The sequence below is a fragment of the Branchiostoma lanceolatum genome, chromosome 3 (assembly GCF_035083965.1).
Source record: "Branchiostoma lanceolatum isolate klBraLanc5 chromosome 3, klBraLanc5.hap2, whole genome shotgun sequence".
Taxonomy (NCBI): domain Eukaryota; kingdom Metazoa; phylum Chordata; class Leptocardii; order Amphioxiformes; family Branchiostomatidae; genus Branchiostoma; species Branchiostoma lanceolatum.
The window spans coordinates 20,297,179-20,320,360 of NC_089724.1; the positions used below are offsets into that span (position 1 = coordinate 20,297,179).

General features: G+C 41.6%; 2 protein-coding genes across 2 annotated transcripts; both read right to left on the reverse strand.

Annotated features, from left to right (window-relative positions):
* Nucleotides 1–12,629: 12,629 nt before the first annotated feature.
* Nucleotides 12,630–15,704, reverse strand: LOC136430933 (protein N-lysine methyltransferase METTL21A-like). Its single transcript, XM_066422031.1, has 5 exons — nucleotides 15,590–15,704; nucleotides 14,646–14,888; nucleotides 13,592–13,703; nucleotides 13,355–13,449; nucleotides 12,630–13,101 (listed from the first exon to the last, which is right to left on the reverse strand). The coding sequence occupies exons 2-5, from the start codon at nucleotides 14,883–14,885 to the stop codon at nucleotides 12,802–12,804; spliced, it is 747 nt and encodes a 248-aa protein (XP_066278128.1). The 5' UTR covers nucleotides 14,886–14,888; nucleotides 15,590–15,704; the 3' UTR covers nucleotides 12,630–12,801.
* A 3,799-nt stretch (nucleotides 15,705–19,503) lies between these two features.
* LOC136430934 (uncharacterized) lies at nucleotides 19,504–20,881 on the reverse strand. The gene is made up of 4 exons (XM_066422032.1): nucleotides 20,713–20,881; nucleotides 20,385–20,498; nucleotides 20,095–20,263; nucleotides 19,504–19,865 (listed from the first exon to the last, which is right to left on the reverse strand). The coding sequence occupies exons 1-4, from the start codon at nucleotides 20,728–20,730 to the stop codon at nucleotides 19,519–19,521; spliced, it is 648 nt and encodes a 215-aa protein (XP_066278129.1). The 5' UTR covers nucleotides 20,731–20,881; the 3' UTR covers nucleotides 19,504–19,518.
* Nucleotides 20,882–23,182: the final 2,301 nt, after the last annotated feature.

The following is a 23,182-nucleotide window of genomic DNA, read 5'->3' on the forward strand; positions in this document are numbered from 1 at the left end:
TATAAGATTAATTAAACGGAAACAAAGCTATACAGAGAAATGCGTACTCTGCCTTCTTCTACGTAAATGGTTTTGAAATCTGCAGCGTTTCTTTATTGATCCGATTTGACGGAGGTGCCGAGATTACGTTACGAGTGTGGCCCCGGCCGGGCCCCGAAGCCACAAATTTGTCCCGGTGGACTGCCGGATACCTTGAGGCTACCTTTCGGTGTTCTCACGATTAGCTTACGGTGTCAATTTGTTACCGGGTCCAGGGTTGATTTTAAATCGGAGTTAAAAGATCCAGGGGCCCGACCGTGACCAAAAATAGCCCGGTAGCCGCAGAGTGTCCCACGTGGCCACGTAGGGTCACGTCCTGAAGTGCAAAAGAGCCCGTTAACTACCCGGCGGGCCCCTTTTTTCAATTATGACCGAAGCAGAAGCAGGGCTCGTGGAGACAACTGGACAACTTGGGCAGGACGTTCTGAAGGTTAAAACTGTACAACGGGAAGCTGATCGCGACTCTTATCAATACCGCATCAATTCTTTATTATTTATTCCACCAGCTGTTGACTTAAATAGTTCTTGCCACATAGTTTCTCAATCATACTAGTATAATTTCTTGACAAACCCTATTAGGCGAATTTCAAAAGACAGTCATTCTGCTAATTGAGCGTGTGTCAATGAAATTCAAAGTAAGTTGCGTGGCTGCCAGGTACTTTTGCTTGTAACGTTACTTAAAAGAATAATGTATAGATTTAGTCAATGACTTTGAAAGCTTTCTAACAAATATCAGTTGCAAATGCACTACTGACTACATTTCAATGTCATTCGCGTAGTTGAATGCTGCCAAAGTATGCATCCAAAGTAAAGAATCCATACAAAAAATGCATACCAGGTTGGGTTTGATGCTGCCTAAATGTCCCATTATGCCCCTAGAAATGGAATCTAAGTGTGCAAGTTTGATAATGGTGTCCAGACAATGCCAGTTGGATGATTTCCATTTTTTCTACTCTGTTCCAATATGTGATAGTCTAAACAGCTTTGCTACTCTGTTGACACTGCCTTAACGTTCTATCGTTTCAAAGGTCCAGAAATACATCAACGCATAATAGGTATCATTAAAGAGCAGTTTGGCTATGATATAACTTGGTTTATGTCGAAATCGATATTACTGCCACTACACGGTCGTCACACAGCAACCAGTAAAGGTTCAGATCTGACCTTGAAGCCCGGCTGCCAATAACATATCGCTGCATCGGACTTATATAATCTGTGATTCCTAATCGAAGGAAAAAGGGCAGAGGCACTGTGCATAATACCCCAATTCCACTTGGGCGGCGACCTCTCTGCGAGTGGAATACCGGCCTAGTAAGTGGAGGAAGCTTAAGCAATTTCACTCCGAGTGCGGTCTAGATATGTTCTGCTCTGCCATTACAATATCATTATCAAAGTACCATTAAGAATATATTCCAATATGTCGTAAAATTGAGTTTTCGTAGGCAGTTAGTGAATGAGATAAACCATGAATCTCAAATGATAAGGTATAAGCTCTTAATTTCTATCGATGCTGCTGGGCTGGATCTAAAAAGACACGAGTGCACAAAGCAATTTTCGTTGTCAGTAGACCTCACGGTAAATGTACCGCAGTTTGGATCGATATGGACAGAATCAGAACACACATGAAGCAGAGATAATTTACCAAGCGATTGCCTCCCCTTATAAAAAGTAACATTCAGCCAGCGTGTTTGGGCGTCCACCTGGGTAATAGGGTTCAATCTACGCGGTCAAGATGTCACGCCAAAAGACCAGAGAAGGTCAATAAAGCACGACCGTGGCTCGCTCACGCCATTACGTTTATAGCACCAGGTGAGTATTACAATCCGACTGGTGGAGTAGGTGGCGTCATTGGTCAGTGTAGGTAATGGTTTTAGAGTAGACATATTACAGTTATGGCCTATAAGAACGCTGTTATAAGGTGGTGAATGTAATGTACGCTCTAATGCTGCTTGATACTATAGCCTGACCTACAAAAGCGTTGTCGCAATGGTATAATGTTCTGCAGATCAACAGTTAGTACAACAGTTCGTCAAATCTAAGTAACTTTTTTTTCAAGTTCAGCTTCTTACCACCACCTCATGTCCTTTCTACATGATCTTGAATGTAATATACATTTCCTCTGAGTAAAGTCATAAGAAGTAAACATCACGATGATCACGTACACTTGATGTGCAGGGCATACTGGAGACAACAGTGTAGTTCTATAGTCAATGGAGTTGGAGAGACCCTCAGAACATATCCATATGAGGCGACAGTGTAGCTCACGTAAAAAGAAATCGTACATCTGACGATGTGCAAATATCGTGACTGCCATAGTTTCTCACAAGTTCCCACTCGGTGATTTCCCCATACGGCAATCTATGGTTCGAACGTGACGGGCGTGCCAACAGCATCGCTAATACTACAGACAGCCAGCCGCACGACCGCCATGCATGATTCATTGCCATAACCTTTTCTCAAGACCTGCTGTAATTATGATATTTCCAAAATATAGCGACAATTTAGTAATTATGAAGAAATGGTTGTCTAAAATCACATGCCACGAGCCACTAATCAAGCCCTTTGGTATTTAACGTAATTGCGCTCCTGCAGCTAATGTATTTGATAAAGTCGAATTACGATCCACATGAGTTCACTTAATTCATCGTAGATGGTTATCTCAGATGTCTACTAAAATAAAAAAAACAGCTTGAGATGGTCTTAATGAGTTTACTGTTTGTTTGACTGGATAGCCTGTCTCCAGAAGTAAAAGTTTGCCCCGCGGTCTCGATATGATGCTTGGCGAACCTAAGATTTGTGTTTGTTTGAGGCAGTTGCTGCATATTATGTCCTCAGCAGCCATTTTCAAACCCATTCTTTAGGTTCTGCATCAATGTTAGTGGGACACTACTGATCACAAGTCATAAATAGTAGATCTAGAGTCGTATCGTCTACATTATATCTATCGGCACCGTATATATACATGAACAGGCACCATGTTTGAATCAGCGTTCAGCTGCAACGCATCTGTTAAATCGACATTTTACTTTCTCATTAAACTCGGTGGAATGAATCTAAAGCAAAATGGTTGTTCTGCCTTTTGTATTCATCGCACTTATCTTCGTCACTATATAATCAGCGTACACATGAATAAAGCAAGACTATCCTCATGTATTAGCTTCTGTGTCTGGTGCTATCAAGGCTTTTCTACAACTTAAAAACATTTGGTGAATAATTTCAAGTTTTTCGAACTTAATCTTACTAAGAACTTTAACTACATCAAGGCTGACACCGATTTTTTCAATCTGTGACTGTGCGTATGCTGCTTATCAATCATTGCTTATTATCTCCATGAAAAATGTAGATATTGTTTTGAGCGTGTCTGTGTGTGTGTTTTTGTGTTTGTTTGTTTGTGTGTGTTTGTGTGTGTGTGTGCGTGCGTGCGTGTTTGTGTGTGTGACCGGATGCTTGTAGTCAGCATAACTCAAGACCGTCTGGATGGATTGTACTGATATTTGGTATGTGGGTTGGTGTTGGAAGAACAGAGATCAAGGTCGATTTTGGTCCCCCTGGTTTGTAACCTTGGTACTGCAGCAGAACTGGCAGCATTGGCTTTTTTTGGGTCAAAATCTTCCAAGAAGAATAACTGAACAAAAGAACGAAGGATTTCCTTGAAATTTAATGTGCAGGTAGCTTGGACAGAGATGTACAGTATGAAGTGCAAATTATGCAAATAGGGACTTAATTAATACTGTCATTCCATATTGGCAGATAACTGGAATTTCATACTTGTGGCATTTGGAAGTTATGTGGTTGGTGAATATGGTTGAATATAAATCATGCAAATGAGGGCATGATTTGCATGATATATATTTTATGGAGGTATGAGGTATCCGAACTCTTGTGTTATTAAGCACGGAAACGGGAATGTCCATGTCAGCGCGAGGTCCTCGGTTCCAGCAGTAGTACCTGTAGTTCCTGTTATTAAAATGAAATCTCTGACTCATAGCTCAGGCATGGTGTTACACGTCTTTCCTATTTCTAATCTTGAATAACTTACAGCCTAGACTCAGAGAGGACGACAGGATTGAGAATACATTGTTGCAGTGACAGTATTACCAATAACACACTTCCTGTTCTGCAGCACTGATAGTGATGTCGGCTCAGTCCTGTCAGATAGTCCATTCACCTGGCACGTCCGACAGACAGATATTGATCTTCTTGTTTGTTGTTTTACATCGATAAGGAAAGGAATTTCCTGTTTCCCGACGGGCCGTATCAATCATGAGGCCTGAGGCAGCAAAACGTGGACATGACTTATTGTACATCACTTGAACACTTATCTCTTTTAAACTGACGTAAGCAAGCAAGCAAGGCTATTTATAAAGAGTTTACTAACATACATGTAGATGTCCAATAGTCAAGCACAGCAGTCTTATATAAAACAATTTATAAGATATAATTCTACAGTTCTCTTCATCGACATAAGACGCCCTTATTGACCACGTGTGATGTGATGTCCCTAGTTTTGAATAAATTCATTGCGTTGCTACATTTAGCCTGGACATACCATATCATAGACCCGTTTCGCTCCGGACTATCCATTAGCTATCGGACGTGACAAAACCCATGTAAGGGTGTCGCTTGGACGTGTCCTTGGCACGAAGTGCTAGCCTGGAGTCCAGCCTTATTAGCTAAATTTAGTCCGCTACCCAAGCTCCGCTCCTTGGGTAGCGGACTAAAGCTAATGAGGCTGGACTCCAGGCTAACGAAGTACAGACCAAGTTACCACAAAAAGCAGCCCAATGGTCCTCAATCGATCACAGGTAACAAAGATTTGCACGTGGGAGGAATGAAAAGACTGGGACGATTAGATAACGATCATCAGCCCACCTGGTCTTAATCGCTTTCCTGGCTGTTCGAAAACGTGAGGAACTCGGTTTTGTTCATTGTAGAGATAGAAGATACCCGGCACTGTAAGGACAATAAACTGTTCTTAAATGGTCTCCAACATTGCTTTTCAGCTGCTCCCCTTATCTGTCTCATTAGACGGGCCAGTGCACACCACCTTTAAGTGTCCCTGCAAGGCCTGTAAAGTAACGAGGCAGGAGTAGAACATCGTTATGGCAGGACTCCAACAGTCGTGATTGTCTTTCTATACGTTTCGTGCAACAGATGAATCAGTTACGCATGCGCAAGTAGTCCCTGGATATCATTTCATGCCTATAATTTGTCTAAAATGATCGATCTTTTCAACTTTTCAATGTACGGCAAAATTTGAAGCGTTGCCACTGATGATAAGAAGATTTAATACCAATATGTACATTGTGTGTAGCCCGCGCCAGTCAAAATGATTTAGCGAAGTCACAGCAAGATGTTTGCGTGAACAGTTTGTGATAAGAACTCTATGGACTCATTTTCTTATCAGTGTAATTTACCGGGTCTCAGACTCAAACAATAAATTGACAGGATAATCATCACGTAATAGTTTAAGGGTTATAATTTGAGTTATCATTCTTTCATACTAAACGTTATATTTTGATAAAGAACGTACTGCACGTAAATTGCTCTGCCCATTACTGCACGATGAATAAGTGCAATCGAGGCGGTGTAGTATGTGCCTATACTGTTACCTGCCAACGAAATGGACAGTTTTTAAGCATCTGATTAAATGAATAAATCACGATGATTAATCGCAACGAAAGTAATGCATTTTGAGCATTATCTGTTATCATCATTGCTATACGGAATAGCAAGAGCCTGAAGCTATATACTCCCTCACTTTGACTGTTGTTAATGTTCGACTAACGTGACTTCTTTCTTATCTATCCACAGAATGAAACACGATGGGGTTATAGCTTGTGCATGTGAATTTTCCGTATTCACGGTATTGTGTAGGAGCGCTGTTCTATTTTGGTTCTATGAAAATGCATCATTTCACACGGCCTGCTATATTAAAACTCCTTCATGCCGCGTGTCACTTGCCAGCTGCAGACGGTTAGTCGATACAATGCGTGGCAATGATAGATTTAGTGCAACAGAAGGCAATTTGTTCAAGTTACTTTCATTATAAAACGTTAATGCACAAATAGATCTTGTGTACTTGTGACAGTCCCATTTGGTTTTGGACTGATCGTGAACGCGTAATGTCAGGTTGAAGTGATGTTGCTATTCGTTATCTGCAGAAATCACACCGGCAGCTATGGCTAAAGGTGAAATGAAACTGGGACACATTAAGTCATTAGATGTAATGTGACCAGAGGTTGCCGCGTGCTTGCCATATGTGGCTATTGATACATATAGAGATGTAGGTACGTACTGTCTGCATCATTAGGGTTGAATGAGTTTTCTTATAGGCCAATCCTTGTTAGGATTCACAGATTGACTCTAGAGTGCTCAGGGGAAGAAACATCGTTGGGCATCTAAATATAGTAGACCCTGTTCAGTACCCTTTCATGACATTCCTATTATCGGAATTTTGCTGATGTCTACTTTTATCTAAGCTTTTGTGATGCAAGATTTACCCTAGAGAATGTCTGGTATAGACATTCAATTCGGTCAAACGCACGCATGTCGGCCGAGAGCCGGTTTAAATCACAGTGCCGTCAGTGAGCTATTCTCCATCTGTAACGTATCACATCACTCCGCACAAATGGAAGAGTGTCATGATGGAATGATACTTTATCCCACTAAAGATATTTACCTAGGAATAAGTGAATGGTTTTGCTTGTTATATTCAACCAAACGTTCTTTGGGTAACAGTTTTATCGAACGTGAAATACCGTTTTTTATCAGTTTCCCCCAAAGCGTCAGTCAATAGCTTCTGTCTGCCGAACTGTCTCTTTTTTGGCTGAGCAGAACTTCCCTATACATTATTCACCTTGACCTTCTAAAACTGCATGGTCTGTTGATCTATGGCTGTTGTAAAAACCCTGTCATGTGATCGTTCTTCTTCGCAGACCCAATAAGAATTAATCTTCTGAAGAATTTAGGCAATGAACACTTGCTAGGGAGTTCGTTCATTATTTGAAATAGGGTAAAATCTTTATTACTTCCAACCTTCCTAAATCGTAGATCCTAACTGTGTATACATAACATGAACAATTGTATCGTTGTTTTGATACATTGCAAATTTCAGTGTGCCTGGATGCAGCTGTTAATTTTCCTAGCTTACTATTTTTGGTCACAAAGCGTGCAACAACCATGTCCATGGACTCTAAATGTCTTGGAAAAAGTGAGATAACAACCATGCATACAAAAAAAGCAAATGCTGCCTGATTCCAGCTCAGCCTTGAAGTTTATCCACCTGTAGACTTTGTCTCTCTGGTCTCCACGTCTGCCGATGGCCAGATGCACGAAGTTGAGGAGATACATAGTAATGGAATAATTATTAGCCAGGCCCTTCAGTGGCCAATTATGTCTGGTTTGATAAAAACCAAGCCGTCTCGCGAGCTCGGTGAGCACGGAAGCAAAGGCATCTGCGCTATTACAGTGCACTGTTAATGGGGTCTGCACTGTGCACGGCGGGATGGCTCAATTATCTGATCATAAATACTGAATATCCGTGTACAGACTGCGCTAGAACCAATTGTGCGTGGCTTAATTGGACAGTGAGGTTGCTGAACCAAGTGAGGCCTCCGTGCAATGTGAGGGGAAATCCCGATTTAACTACACGTACCAAGGACGAATCAAAGCATGAATGAATGCATTTTATTCAGATATTCGTATTCATTGCAGGGCATAATCTGAACCTGTAGAATCATTGCCTGTCCGTTCACTTTTGCATTTGGGCTAAGGTAGATACCGCTGTACCTTTTTCCTAATCAATACACGTAACATACCGCATAATTCTCTACACTCAGATGTTCTCAAATGTCCCTTCTTTTAATTTTCACGATCAGCCATTTTCTTCATTGAAACACTTCAAGTTATGCATACTTTTTTTCAACTTTAGAAACGAAGAAGTAGAAAATTAGATCAAATATGTTGCAATAAAATTGGAAAATGTTATGAACATTGGAGTTACACAAGAGTGGAATGATTCATAGTTTCTTGGAAGTTGCTGTGAAGCGGGTGATACATGAAATGAGAAATGCAGGTCCCACTGCGCCTACACGTCACTGGTCTGTCGCCAAGTCTGCGCCGCTGATGGGTACGGTTTGTACGTCCTCTGCGTGACTACGTGGGACGGACAGACAGCATGAGCCACCATCCATCAACGCCCAGACAATCCGTAACCGACGGGAGATCCAGAAATGGCGCTGCTGGGCACTGCTTCAGCATAATTGATTTAGAGATCGACTGGGGGAAACCGACATGGTGTCAGCACATGCAGTTGACGTATGTCTCCACTCTACAGCTCCGTGTTTGGGTCTTGGAAGCAAAATTGAAAATGGAAACGAAAATAACTTGAAAAAACAACAACAAATAGACATGCCAAACAGACATCACTAGAGACATTCTTTACTTGGCCTGAAATTTATCAAGTTTTATGAATGCCTTTTACGTGAAGAAAATTGGTCAGGGACAAGTGTATTGCCAACGCCCACATCAGTAATGTACGTTAGCTCAGCTACAGCATGGAGCAACAGCATGTGCACCAGGAGCTTATTTGCATAATTGATTCTCTGGAACTTCTAGAAATCCGCTGCGTTCCATGATAGTACTTTAAATTGAAAAAAAAAACCTAACTGAAAAGAGACGATCATCAAAAATTAATGAGAAAATAGTAGAATACCATAGTGGTAAATCATGACAATTTCATACTTGCGGCATTTGGAAGATCATCATTAGACATAAGTCGAGCAAACCAGGGCTTCATTTGCATAGTTGATGAGAAAATGTTACAGTAGCATTCTTTATTAAGATAAAACTTTCATACTTTGGACAGTTTGTTTTGATTAGATAGAGAGGATAATTAACTGGCACGATATATGCAAATGAGGACCTTATTTCGAAGGTATGTGGTCGTGGGACTCTAGCTCCATAACAAATATCTGAGTGCAACCGTGAGATAGTGAGCTCCCCTCTGTTTGGATTATGGCCTAAATTTACCGTGTCCATGCAATGTCCTCAGTGGTTACAGTCACAACAGTAGTGTACCGGGTAGTCTGAGTGCGATACGACGTGTTTTTGTCGTATTAGAAACTGCGCCAATTCTATTTCCTGTGATCTTCCTGGGAGTAATTTGACCCCGAACTCTATGTTGATGTCTCCGGCGTGCCAAACATTCAAATGGCAATTGCGGAGCTGCGACCGCACACCACTGTCACAAACAAACAAACAAACAAACAAACAAACACACCAACTGATTGTAATGCCTCCGCTTTCACGGAGGTAATAATCAAAGAACTCTGTTTCAGAGCTTGATGATTCTATATTTCGTCAATATTCCAGGACAAAGACTGTGGTAGTGCTACTGATATCCTTGCAAATTCTACCCCCCGTTTGCCCCCTGATTTTCAAACGAGTTTTCAACTTTCTTTAATGGACCCTTCTATAAGGGCAAAAAGTATCGTCTGGAGATTTTCAGCTCGCTGATATGTAAATTATGTCATTTCCACACAAAGGATGCGGATGCCCCAGTAAATGCTGAAGCAAAAGCGTCAAGCCAGTGTGGGGTTTTTTAGCCTCATAAGCTGGTTTTCACGCTCTTTGGAAGATCTGCAGACGGATATGCTCAGCCTCAGCCTCCCAAATCCTGACAGAACACCGGGTCGTGTGCTGCTGAACAAATCAACGTCATCTCAGCCCCGCCGGTACAAGATCGACACCTGAATTACTGTCATGGCGTGCCACAGGGGACCACTTGACCTTTCAGACATCCGTCTTACACCCTGCCAAGCAGCTATTGACGTTAGGGTCTGTAGAGGATGAACGCATTGCTGGCTTGGCGAAATATCAAGTGTCCTGATGAATAAAAATGTCAAGGTACTGATGTATCGGCGGCGTATCTCAGGGACAGTCTGTGAATGAGCTAGCTTTTTCAGTGAGCACATGAGTGGCTGAACGGTCCTGAGGGCTCAGTTCCACGCCAGGACTCACCAATTTGCATTCTGAACTTGTTGAAAACTGAAGGAAAGGTCGAGCACTATGTCTTGTAATATTCTATCAAATATACTGCAAATCCCGCTCTATGTAAGTACCTGTAAGTACCCTTCCTAACGTATCACTGGCAAGACGTTGTGACTCTACAAATGGGAGGGGGTGGCCCAATAGGATATCTTTACACTAAGGTAGCTTGAAAAGGAAAGCTGTCTGAGCCGCGAATTACAATAGAGTGATGCATGGTGGTAACGTAACATGACTAGTTAACGTCCGATTTATTCAAAACGTTATTTATCCTAAAACCGCGCGGACAGAGCCAAATGTTTAACCCATGGGTACAAATATCAGTTCTTCTAACAAGGAAATGCATGGTCTGTAAGTTTTTCTCCGCCTGTTTAACGCCGTGCGAGCATGTATTTATACTTGGGTATATGATGTAGAATTGTGCCAGGCCTACCCATTATCGTCCACCTCAGTATTTTCCCTTCTAGCGCTATGCTTGAAGAACATAGACCAGAAAAAAATACACAGTAACTGTCGAAAGCAGTCTACGGACAAATGACTATAAAGTCACTTTGTTTGTCCCTCCGCTTGCCTGACGGGATGGAAGATAACAATGTTTGTGTTGTGAGTTTCCCCGACATCAGCAGCACGTGGCGTTCACGTGATAAACGCATGGCCATGATATTATGCCGTGCAAAAATGTATCATCAGAGCGGGGGTCGCTAGGTTGTATCAAACCTTCCTAAAACTGGCAAGAGTTTTAAACCTCGAATCACCATGGACAGTCTGCATATCAAAGAAAGGTTAAACGTCAGCTACTTTTAAAAGATGCTAGCTATCGTGTAAGTTAGAAAAACATGATGAAATACGCGGTGTCGAATTACATATGAAATGCGTCATGCATGACGCTTCCGTGCGACTTGTTGTTACTGGTTCAGGAGTTTATTCTGTTATGTCGCTGGACGCAAGGAGGAAGTTCCTATTTTAACCTCCTTGCTGGACGTAAACCTTTTTAAATGTTTTGTATAAAAGAGAGAGATGGCTAAAGATTATACTTATGACGTTCTTTGTTTCTCATGAGAACAGGCTTTGGCATAATACACCGCGACATGTGGACATGACCCAAACCGGACGTAAACTTCTCCTGCACGTAAATAGGTTATGTTACGTTACGTTACTAGAAATTTGTTAGTTCGAAGAGGAAACTTTATAAACGTCAGGATAAAGCTGCTAGGTGGATGTTCATGGCAGCAAAGTTGTCCGGAAAACAGGTTGTACCGATTACAAAACAGTGCACGTAAAATTCGGGGTCATATACGTGCAATGCATGGATGAAAATGTAGACATTTACAAAACCCATGACTGCATACATACTGTTTTCACAGCGTGAGCACTTTTACATAGTATGCCGAGCATATACATGTACCACCTCTACACTGTGGGTGTGTCGTTACCATGACGACCATTGGCACGTAAATCTTATATTGTGTTCCTATTCAGGGAAACGCGATAACAAGTACATGTATGAGGGGTCACACAACTGTCACCAGCAGCGGAGAGGAGGCACATATTAAGGAGCGAACGTCGGAATGATCTGACAGGTTTGATCCGGCACAGGGCTGTTATGACGTCAAACGCATGCCGAGCTAGTCACCATGCGTTGCGGAAACACCCTTCATACTTTGTCAATTACCTCTGGAATTTTCCCCGATGTTCGTAGGAAGTTGAGGTGCACATGCATGTTACTGGGCAAGCAGTCCGGCCTGGTGAGCTGGAAGGCGAAAAAATCAAGACAGTCTAGGCGGCCTCCTGTAGAAAGTGCCACCTAGGATTTTGCTAAAGGACTGCACCACGTTGCCATTAATATAGTCACTTGAACATTTCTTACATAACGGTGAGCCGATAACAGAATGTCCCGTCTTGACAATCGTCGAAGAAAATGTGACTACAATAGCGTTGACTGGGAGGACAGTAAGACTTATATATGCTCGAAAACACTGGAAATCCACAAAACCCCTTTCACACCCCATTAGAAAAACGCAATTACTACCGTATATCTAGACCAATTTGTTTGTGTTGCCAGAAACCACTGACATGAATACCTTCCCTGCCCAGTATCCATGGCTATTGGGCATGTTTTACATTGATGTGAATTCATCTCTATTTCGCATATGGCGCATAGAGTTCTACGGAATCATATCATCTTTCTACTGACTTCTCAATATTCTTTTGGGGTCAAGGACTCTACAGCGCACCGATATAGAAGTCCACTGACATATATAGGTCGGTGCAACTCTAGACGTCAAGAGCAAAAATATCTGTGGATCACCATGAATTTGAACCTAACATTCTGTATGCATGACTGTCGGAAAAGTAGTTCACTGGGACAAAAACTTGCCATAGACACATGGTAACGTAAGCACTCCTGATATTCTGTAAGATAGCATAATGCTATGTAATATATTATGTCAATGATTTGAAAAACATAAAGTTTATTATATTACAACAATCATATATAATGACAAGTCATGATAAGTCGCAGAAGCTGTATGGCAGTAGAATGGAATAGATAAGAATCACTACAAAACGTGCTGCATAATCAAGCTAAGATTAAGACTAATATAACAGCAAACTATCAGAATAGAATCAGTCTAAACTCGGGTAGAACCTTACTACATTACAGTTCATTAGAAACTGATAAGTAACCGGCGTCAGTGTTTGACCATCCCCTTCCTAATGCGTTTCCTTGAGCTTAGCTTCAAACAAGTACACAGTTAAGTCTTGCTTAGGTAGCCTTCGCTGGTTAACTAAGGTAAAGTCGGCGGAGAAAAGCTCCATGAACTTTTCGTCTTTGTCTGGCCACCTGACGTGATGACACAGTAGTACGCGGGTCTTTTCATCACACAGGTGCTTCAAGGTCACAACGAGACTGCGAAACATGTGTTCCTCATAAACTACGTCAGTTCCGATGACGTAATCGTAGTGGCCTTTGCTGTACTGATGAAGCTCTCTACCCCATGCAAGTTCACGAACCTATAAACAAAACAATAGCAAGGACAAAATCGTAGGAGACAGAGTCGTTTGTCTGCACTGAAGCTTCCTAATAGTCGGACATGTTAGTCCTTGAAAACGAAAAACAGTACAATGTCACTAAGATTTAAGAAACGGAGAATAAGATCCAAACCTTCCATTTTACATAATGCAGTGTACATTGTCCAAAATTCGAAAACTTTCAGCTTGCAACTAAAAAGGGTAAGAGGGATGGAACCACCCACAGGAACCCTACCTTCGGACGATGTTTGCATCCCTCTGTGTTGATCTGCACGTTCTCTTCCATATTAGGCAGGATCTTTTTCAGGTCGGTAAGAGTGACGTCAGCACCTAGCAACGAAGATGGTGAAGTGACATGATGCTGATGTAGCCAAATGGTTTGTTTGTTTGATTTCTTTCACAAAGCACTAAGCACAACGATACCGAATGAAATTGTCAAGAAAAAGTTACAATGGAAATATCTGGTCCTTACCCATGAGGCTAGCCACGATCCCAACCAGCCCGGTCCCGGCACCTACTTCAATCACCTTCTTGCCTTCAAACTGACGTCCCCGACGTTGGATGAACTCACAGAAAGCCTCGCCCTTATATGGCGGTAAGAAACAAATGTAAGAAGGTATTTTTCTTATCTTTCATTTTACGTGTGACTGTATGACAACGTCTATGCCTTTCGATTCTTTCAGCTACTATGATGAGTTTTCCAAGAAGTGTGTATTCCAACAGCCTACATCTTAGCTTCATGCGGGTAATGAATCGTGAAATTTACATATATTACCAGCCCAGGGCAAAGTTTTCTAGAGGCCCAGGAGAATCAAAAAAAAAAAAAACAGCTGTTTAAAACCCCAAGTTGGTAGAATGTAAGGCGTGTTACTTCAAAAGCTATTGGGAAGCTAAACGGAACTCACAACTAAATACTGTATCTGATAACAGGATTTCTGTACGATCTGGAATGCCGGCCACCATGGTTATCCTATCATTTCCTTCACAATTCTATTGTGAGAATGCCCAAGACGTACGGGAGTAAAGTATCAAAGTCTAGATAATCTTGTCACTAATCATATAAGACACATGTCTTCGTATGAGCCTTTCAACTGTGGGTCCTAAAATATCGTTAACGAGCCGTCCTGTATATTTCAGATCATTGGCAGATATTGTAATATTGAAGAATTCATTAATGACTAAGATGGACGCATCTGGCGTCTGTTTATCTGTCATTAACTGACCGCTGGGCAGTGGAAGAGGTCATGGAGGATTACAAGAGCTCAACATCGTATTTCGAACAATTTCTTGTATTACGGAATCTAGGACGGATTGCATTGATGAAATTGCATCGAAACTCCGTCAATATTCATCTTGGCGATTAGTTATTGTCACTCACACATATCCTCTACTCTCAACCCTAATACACACACACACACACACACACACACACACACACAGACACTCACTCACCCACAAACCCACTCACTCACTCACTCACTCACTCACTCACTCACTCACTCACTCAGAAGACCAATGCTACTTACAGCGTGCCAGACCTTCGTGCCGACTTCTTCTTGTATGCCAATGTTTGCCTCCTTGATATGTATTTCCCTACCTGCGTAGTTATACTTCAAGACACGGGACCTCTTCGCCATCAAGTCATAGATTTGTTCCTTGGTCCAAGGGGACGGTGGGTAACCTCCATTTGCTGTACTGTTACCTCCAGAACAGTTGGATACCGTGGCTCCACAGTTCATTTCAGCCTGGTTTTGTTTGAACGGCATCAACTAGACGCGGAGAATATTTGTGTTTAGGTACATGTACCTGTGTGGCATCAAGGTAATATTCGTAGGAATTTCTTCTTTACTTTTGAAAAAGCGCTACCAATCTCTTGACACAGAAGTACATGATCTTAGATGACGCTTAAGCTGAAGCCAGCAAGATGAATACTGTAAATAGAAACACAGATATATTTTGGCGTTCCCGGGTATATTCATGTACATGTATGAACAATTGTTTCGCCCAATTTGTATTCCTTAAATGTAGAAAATATTGGGTAGTCTTTCCCTTGGCTGCTCGTATACGTAGTATCGGCCAATTGAGTATGTTTTAGGTAGTAAAGATATTATATGTGGTTAATATTAGTCGTATAGCAAGTGAGGTTGAGTCACAAAAATGCTGCTGACACTCTCAAACTTATATCTATTCACAGACTGAGCCAAACCAAATACAACCGGATGATTCGAAGGACGCATACACTTCCCAGTCGCACATGGATTGTCAAATTGAGTCTCATATGATAGGACATTGCATGATATCAGGTAAGGGCAATGGTACCTCTGGCTCAGACTATGTACAGATTTGAAGCTTGTGAAATATCCCATGGAACTACAGCCAACAGGTCAAAACGCATTTGACAGTGTATTAATGATACAGGTCTAGATAGCATGGACATCTACAAGTCTATAGAGAAAAATGAATGTCTTACGAAACTGTCGGTTTTTACTATGCTCCTGGAAAGACAACCTCAGTGATCCAGTAGAGAAACAGCACTTTTGAAGGCGACCAGCCGTCCGTTATGTCCAGTGGCCCTGTCCTCAAGAGTCCCGATGAATATTGATATGAGAGGGCTGCTGAAACGCTATCACATGTTTCGTACAAATTTCATTAGCTAGCTGAATTCAAAACTGGAAACATATTCCTGTGTATGTTCTTAATTGTATGTCTGCTTGTGTTTGCCAACTTTCAAAGCATCCAATCTACTGTAAAATGAGAAAAAAAACATAAGAAAAGAATTTTGTACGTAAAAACGTTCTTATTTCTGTATTATACCTCAGGTATCCCTGTCAAAGAAGAATCTTCTATTTTGTCAATATAAATATGGGATCTTCGAATTCTTTGTAAAATCTATAGGGTGTATTCAGAAATATTGAAACGAATGTATTTTTCACCACTTGTCTAATTTTCGTATGTCGGATTCATGTTGGTGATGGTTGATGGGTTTTACATTGAATGTGCCGCGCTGCACCAGCAATCATGCAGCAGGAACTTCAGCAGCGGGTAGGTATGCACGGTCCATGGTCTAATCTTAGATTCAACTGACGGATGGGCTCTGTACGCGCAACATATGTTATAGTTGACACTGATAACCGGTTTAAGCTCGTTGTAATCCTAGTGACCAGATCTAGCGTGGGCACAGCAAAATGTTCAGAGGGAGATTAAAATCAAAGGCGCAGTTTCCATCCGTTACTTACGACTAGAGCTGTTTTAGCTTTATCAAAAAAGCATTTGGAAGGCGTTTACATGTAGTTAGTTACTCTTCATTTTACTGTCAGACAACCATGTAAAAGTATGTAATATTTTCTGTAGCATTGTAGCCATCCTTGGCACCCATGAGCGTAAGAGCCCTCTTACGACAGTCGCTGGCATTTCAATGGAAAGGGTGCAGTATCAAGCCTTAGTTCACGTGATGTAAGAATTACTACGTTACTACACTACTGCAAATAGACTTCGGGGGAGGGGGGTTGTGATATTGGAAAGTCACGGCAGCTTCCTTCCATTACTGCATGGAATTGCTCCTATTTTCATCTGTCACTCCTACTCCGAAACAAGCTGTGAGTTCCCTAGCATATTCAACTTGCTCGAGGGATGTGTGGACCCAACTACATTAGATATAGTTCATCTGCATCTATTTGAATTCATTTCTGTATATCAAACTTTTTTTCTGGATATCTTCATTCTTCCTTTTGATATACCACCCCACTGGGGCCGTGGTTTCTGGATTTTAGAGACATTGAGCATTCTAAGCACTATGTGTTGTTTTTAATGTATTTTTTGCCATATTTGACAAACAACACTTTTGAGCTGATTTTGTATATCTTTCGATCACACCTGATTTAATGCTTTGTAACATGTACCTTGTTACCAAAGTCTTGATTACATTTCAACATATGCCAAGACATTTGGAAACTAACGAAAGAATACAATAGCTTTCCTTTATATATGATTGAAATATGTACTGATTACTGCACTGTATCTAACGTTAGCCTCTGTAAATACATGCTGTTTGCAGTTATAGCTCACCCTAAACTAACAATAGTTCTAACACCGCTGTATTAGTATGCTTCAGACGTTACGGAAGATTTGTTAAAGATAATACTCCAAATGTCTCTTTCTTCCTCGAGTGTTGCAATTTACTACAATGTATCACGAGGTACTTATTGTTGGACTTTCAATCATTCTGACATTAAATGCAAATGTCCTGGATCCATCTGGGATCGGGTAAATTAATAGTAAGTAAGTAAAGTTTATTGCTCAACAAGTGTAACAGGTACAATGTATGGCAAGTTCGTATGTAGTACAAAATGTCAAGACATCTATGTCTTTGCTAATTAACAATGCTATTGAATTCTACAAAGCTTAAGTCTAAACACCACGGCATACAATAAGAGTAATACAGAATACATATGTACAAGTATGTTACATGATACACAGGAAACATCAATTGTTCGCATCAGAGATCAATCGATTTCTTTTTAGAAAAGAGGTAGATATGTATTGGCATATGTACAAGGAAATTGCATCAGGACATGACATAAGTAAATTGAACGTTTCTGGGCGTGTCTTAGATGGTAAGGTTATGTTTGCATTGCGGGTGATAACACTCATAAGTGTCTGTCTCTCTTCAATGTACGTGGGACATGTTAAAAGAAAGTGGAATTCATCTTCAACAATATGTTTGCAGGTAGGACATCGTCTCTTAGTGGCTGGTACATTATTATGACGACCTTTTTCTATTTCTAAACAGTGTGCGCTAATTCGCAGTTTGGTTATGTTCGCAACAAATGATTTATTTTGGATTGAGGAAAGGTACTTCTCAAATTTGAAGTCAGTTTTGAATTTAGAATAGGTTTGCAGCTTGCCGTAACTTCTAATCTCTTGCCTCCAGCCAGAAACAAACGTGTCTTTCAGGCGTTCTTTGAACACGTTACCAAAATGCTTGGCGTCAACTGTTGGGTTTAGCCAAACATTTTGGAAGCCGTGTCGGCATAATATATCTCGCACATGAACGGCCCAGTCCTGCTCCTGTTCTACAGCAATATGCGATTTGAGTTTAAAGAAAGCCCGTAGAGCTTTTAATCGTAGCACGTGCGAATGAACCTACCGGGGTTATATCTACCCCTAAGTATGTATAAAACTGTGTGATGTTAATTATATGCCCCTGTGATTGGAAGGTGGAGCGTTGATTTTTACCTGTCCTTCCATTTTTTGAAAAGATCATTACTTTAGTTTTATCTTTGTTAATTGATAATTTCCAAAGGGAGCAGAATTCATCAAGATTTTTCAAACATTCTTTTAGACCTGCCTCTGACTTAGACAATAGTACAAGGTCGTCCGCCCAGAGAAGGCTGTTTATATGAGTGTCTTCTAGGGCAATAGGATCACATAAAGATGAAGAAAAAATGGTTGGCAGATCGTTAATATAAAGATTAAACAGAGGCGGGATAAGATTGCATCCTTGGCACACACCACAGGTCGTTTTAAAGAAATCTGATAGTCCAATCGGCGCTTTGACACAGTATTCTAGAATAGAGTAGATAAATTTTATGGTTCTGACGAAATCATCCCCAATACCAGAAGCTAAGATTTTATAGAAAAGCCCATCCCTCCGGACAGAGTCAGAGGCTTTCTTAATGTCTACGAAGCAGGCATACAATTTACCACAGGGTTCAGATATCTGTTTGTCAATTAATGTTTTAAGTACAAATATGTTGTCACTGGTACGGAAGTTTTTACGGAAGCCAGACTGGAAAGGGGATACGTAAACCCTGAAGGATTTCGTCTTCCGTTATTTCTAGATCAAGTGGGCTTGGTGTTAACTTTTCAAGGTTGCTAATTATGTTGTTTGTGTGCTTCGTGTTGTCTTTGTCTTCGGTTTGGCAGAGGTCAGGCCTTTTTTGCGCAATGTATTGGTGGAAGGATTTCTCCAGTCTTCGGGGCTGATGTTACTATCTACGTCGTCTTTAACGTTGCTGTCCTGCCTTTGTAATTTCAATTCCCTCCAGAATTTTTGAGGCTCGACTTTACTAAGTTTACTAAAAATTTTCCATTGCTTTTCTTTGAATAGTCTTTTTGTAGTCTTAATTTTCTTCTTGTATAATTTGAGGTTGCAGAAATATGATTGTCGAATGTTAAGTTTCCATGGGCATTTGGAAAATTGGGTGGCTAATTTGGGTGGCTTATCTAAGAAAATTTGTAAGTCATTTACTATCAAAGGTGCTCGAAGCGCTTCTGTGAATTTAGCTTGCGAGTCATCAGGGAACATGGTGGCTTTTTCTGAGGCTTTGTCATTTGTGCAGTGTGCTAGATTTCGTTATACTTGCGCTCTTGTGCATAAACATTCTCGTGGGGTCAACATCATTCCGAGTTTTCGTGTTTGAGATTTCCCGGGTACGAGTGACGGGGGTTGCCCGTGTTTGGGTAGTGGCGGACGTCGGTGTCGGTTCCGTGCCGGGGGCCACCGGTGACGGTGCTCTGAGGGCTGCCGGGGCCTGTGTCGCCGGTGACTTTGCCGGTGCCTGTGTCGGTGGAATTGTCGGTGGGTGGGTGCTGGATGTGTGGGGGGCCTGGGGATGGGGAGCTGCCTGCTGCAGTGCAGTGCCACCGGTAAATGCGGCAAACGCGGCGGTAAGACCTCAAGTACCGATACCAATAGCAATAGTACCTATAGCACAGTTCTCGCTTCTGGCGGCTGTTTGCAGCACCTGAAACAATCAATAACGTACTTTAGGATACATGATCAGTTGTCTAGAGTGATATGACAACACATTCAGCAGAAATAACAAAATATACGATAAAAGAAAGCTCACTGGGACAGTTACAAATTATGAATATAGTCGTTGTGGCTGAAATAGTACTACAATAGACTACAATAGATCTAGTCGTTGTGGCTGAAATCTAGTCGCCCCTGTTAATACTAGTATTTGTCCTTACCATTTTCAGCGGCTGGCTGCGCCCCCTGGCGAGCGATGGCCCAGTAGATCTCGTGAGCCTTGCAGAAGTCGAGCATCTTCTCATTCAGGATGGATTTGTCAACCTTTCCACGGCTTTCATCCAAGGTGATGTCCACTTGTCCCCCGCTCTCAGCCTCCTCAACTTTGCCCTGTTCAACAGACAAAATTTCTCATTTGACTCAGATTCTATGGTTGCTTAAGTAACGACCTGAAACTAACTACATTTCACACGGAAAAAATCGAGTCAAAAGGAGATTGGTGCTCCCTTACCTCGCCATCTTTCTGCACCTCGTTTGCCATTTTGTCAACTTCGTCCTCACTGTAGGTACTGTCCTCCAGGATGAAGCAAATGTGGAGGCCGGAAAACTTGTATGCAGCCAAATCCTACAACCACAGATTGGAGAATATCAATATATACCATGCCTATTAGAATATCGAATACCATCTCAAAATGAGCAAAGCCTTCAGAAAACAGACACATGTAGCCAGTAAGAAATAGAGACATAACCAAATAGCAGCCTCCATGACAAAAGTACTAAGTCAATTAAATTATATAATTGATTTGTGTCCATATATGGTTGAATGAGCTTCTTCTCATATTTTTGGTGTCATACATGATGGCGGTTTCTCCATCTTCACTCTTGGTGTAGAAAGTCTCAGTCTTCAAGTTGACATCGACCTCCACCTTCACCTCGAGGACTTTCCCGTCGTATTTCAGCTTATTTTCCGCCTGATAGTCAGCGTGAAAGAGATGTGATTACAGAAACGTGCCATTTGGTTTTGAAGAGACCGAAAAGCTTATATTTTGTAAACAGAAAACCAACACAAATCATAAGTATGAGTCGCGTCCATGGAAAAGAACAGTTCTTACCGTAAGCATCATGTTGGAGTTCCTGGACAGAAACACGCCCAGTAGGGTGGCTCCGGTCACCAGCAGCACCAGGAAAACGGCTCCCACGATAAGCCATTTCTTCAGCTTCTTCTGGTAGTCAGCAAGGTTCTACAGAGGCAGGTGAGTTATTGTTTTTACTTCGATAGAAGAGCAGACTCGGCTGGGGAAAATAGCTGGACGGTTTGCAGAAAACATGAATAGAGAGAGTAACACATTGTAGAAGAAATGATAACTATAGTTGCTGTCAGTTCAAAACTTGATTATACGTGACACACAAAAAGAAAGCACAGCAAATAAAAAGAGGGCAGGCTCTGAAGTATACGTGTACCTTGAAGTCAGCTTCAGGATCTGCTGGCGGTCCCGTATGGAGAGGGATCGGGAGAGGCTTTTTGTCCTCGGTGTAGCTCATTTTTCTACTGCCTTAAAACAAAGCAGAACAAAATAAATATTTTTAATCTAGTTAATTCTATCATAAACTTGTTCACAGCTTAAACGAAATAAACAGAAGTAAGCTGCATGCACGCGTAGAATGCACATTTTGGGATATTGACTACGCACAAGTAGGCAGATCTCAAATAGAAATAAAATATGTCGCTTGCATTACATTGGTATTAGTAAGCAGACTCAATATATTTAATTATGGGCCAGGTCTGTCAAAGGGCACGTCAAGCTGCCACAATCAGAGATGCCCTGAGGGCCCCGTGAGCTCCACGTGGAACCGCACCGCGACATGTATGCCCAGTGGGAAGACAATCATGGGACAGAGAAACTCACTATTTCTTCCACGCCCTCCGACATGCTCCATTGCCAAACACACACGGCTAACTGACAGAGTAGGCCTGACACAATACGCGTATCAATGTTCCATTCACAACAGTACAAGTGTATCAAATAGCACGTTTTGTCGTCCCATATTTTGTCCGACAAAACTACTTTACAGCATGAGTATCGCGTTTAAACAGAAGTGAAGTCAGAAATGTAGGAATGGATGCAAGCGGCATTAATTATCGTTACTTTCCAGGGCAGCAGTGCATTTCACCGTGAATGTTGTTGCAGTACAACTGTTGAAGCGTAACGTTACAAGGACTCAGAACTGCTGTAGTTGTTAAAGTCCACCAAACGCACCAGTAAGGCTACATTTGCTGTACATGCTGTACAGTCATTGATACCGGCCCAACGGCTCTGAAGGTAACTACAAAATTTTGTATAGAAGTAAACACTTACTTACTATGTTAAATCATGTTTGATGATTGAACTTTCAGAGTTTCGATAGATTCGGAGCAAATGAGAGTAAAAAAGGATATCTGATACCTCTAAATCTCTCCCTTACGCGAGAACGCATTACTTGAAACACACAAAATTAGCAAAAAGATATACATATCCCAAATCTATACATATGCATGGCGATCATTTTGTCACGACGAGCCAAGCTTTTTTTCCACATAGCTTGGCTACTCACCTTGGCATACTCCTGTGCAACATTCAAAAACGAGACTGTACAACAAAATCATCCCGTTACGAAGCAATCCTCGGCAAAGCAGCACCGAACAAGCTGAACAATAAAAGAGAATGAAACAATATCTCCATTTTTCATGGAGATAATAACCTGTTGATATGTCGATCAAGACGCAGTACCGCTGAAGACTGGCGCTGGTAGGGTGGATCGCTGAGATTCGGAGATGAGCACAGCTTGGCTGGTTCAGGTTGGTGGAGATCTTCTCTGGTCGTCGTCCCCCTCCGTCGGTATCTGTCTGAAGCAGCGGCACAGGTGCGTATTTATTGGCAATCAAGACAATGGAGACCACTGTCTGACCAGGAAACGATATTTTTGAAAAATAGAACAATTATACATTCAAATGAAGGGGCGTTCTGTCAACGCTGCAAAACGTGCACCATGTCGTTGCCAAAATGCCCGAGGGGAAACGTGTAAGAATCTTCTAGAAGGATGAAAAGTTGTAAATCGTAACCGCACATTTTTCCAGGGTACAAAGTGCTTCTTCAACAAGTCTGCGTGAGCAGTAGAAGCAAACTAGGCATGCGCGAGATTTGAAAAAAAGACAACCCTGGATAACAATGAAGAAATACCCGGTTGATATCTGAAATGTCAATGGCCTCATTTTGTCATTACACCTGTGATCTGGCAAGTTGTGGATGTGACCAGCATATATACATTAAC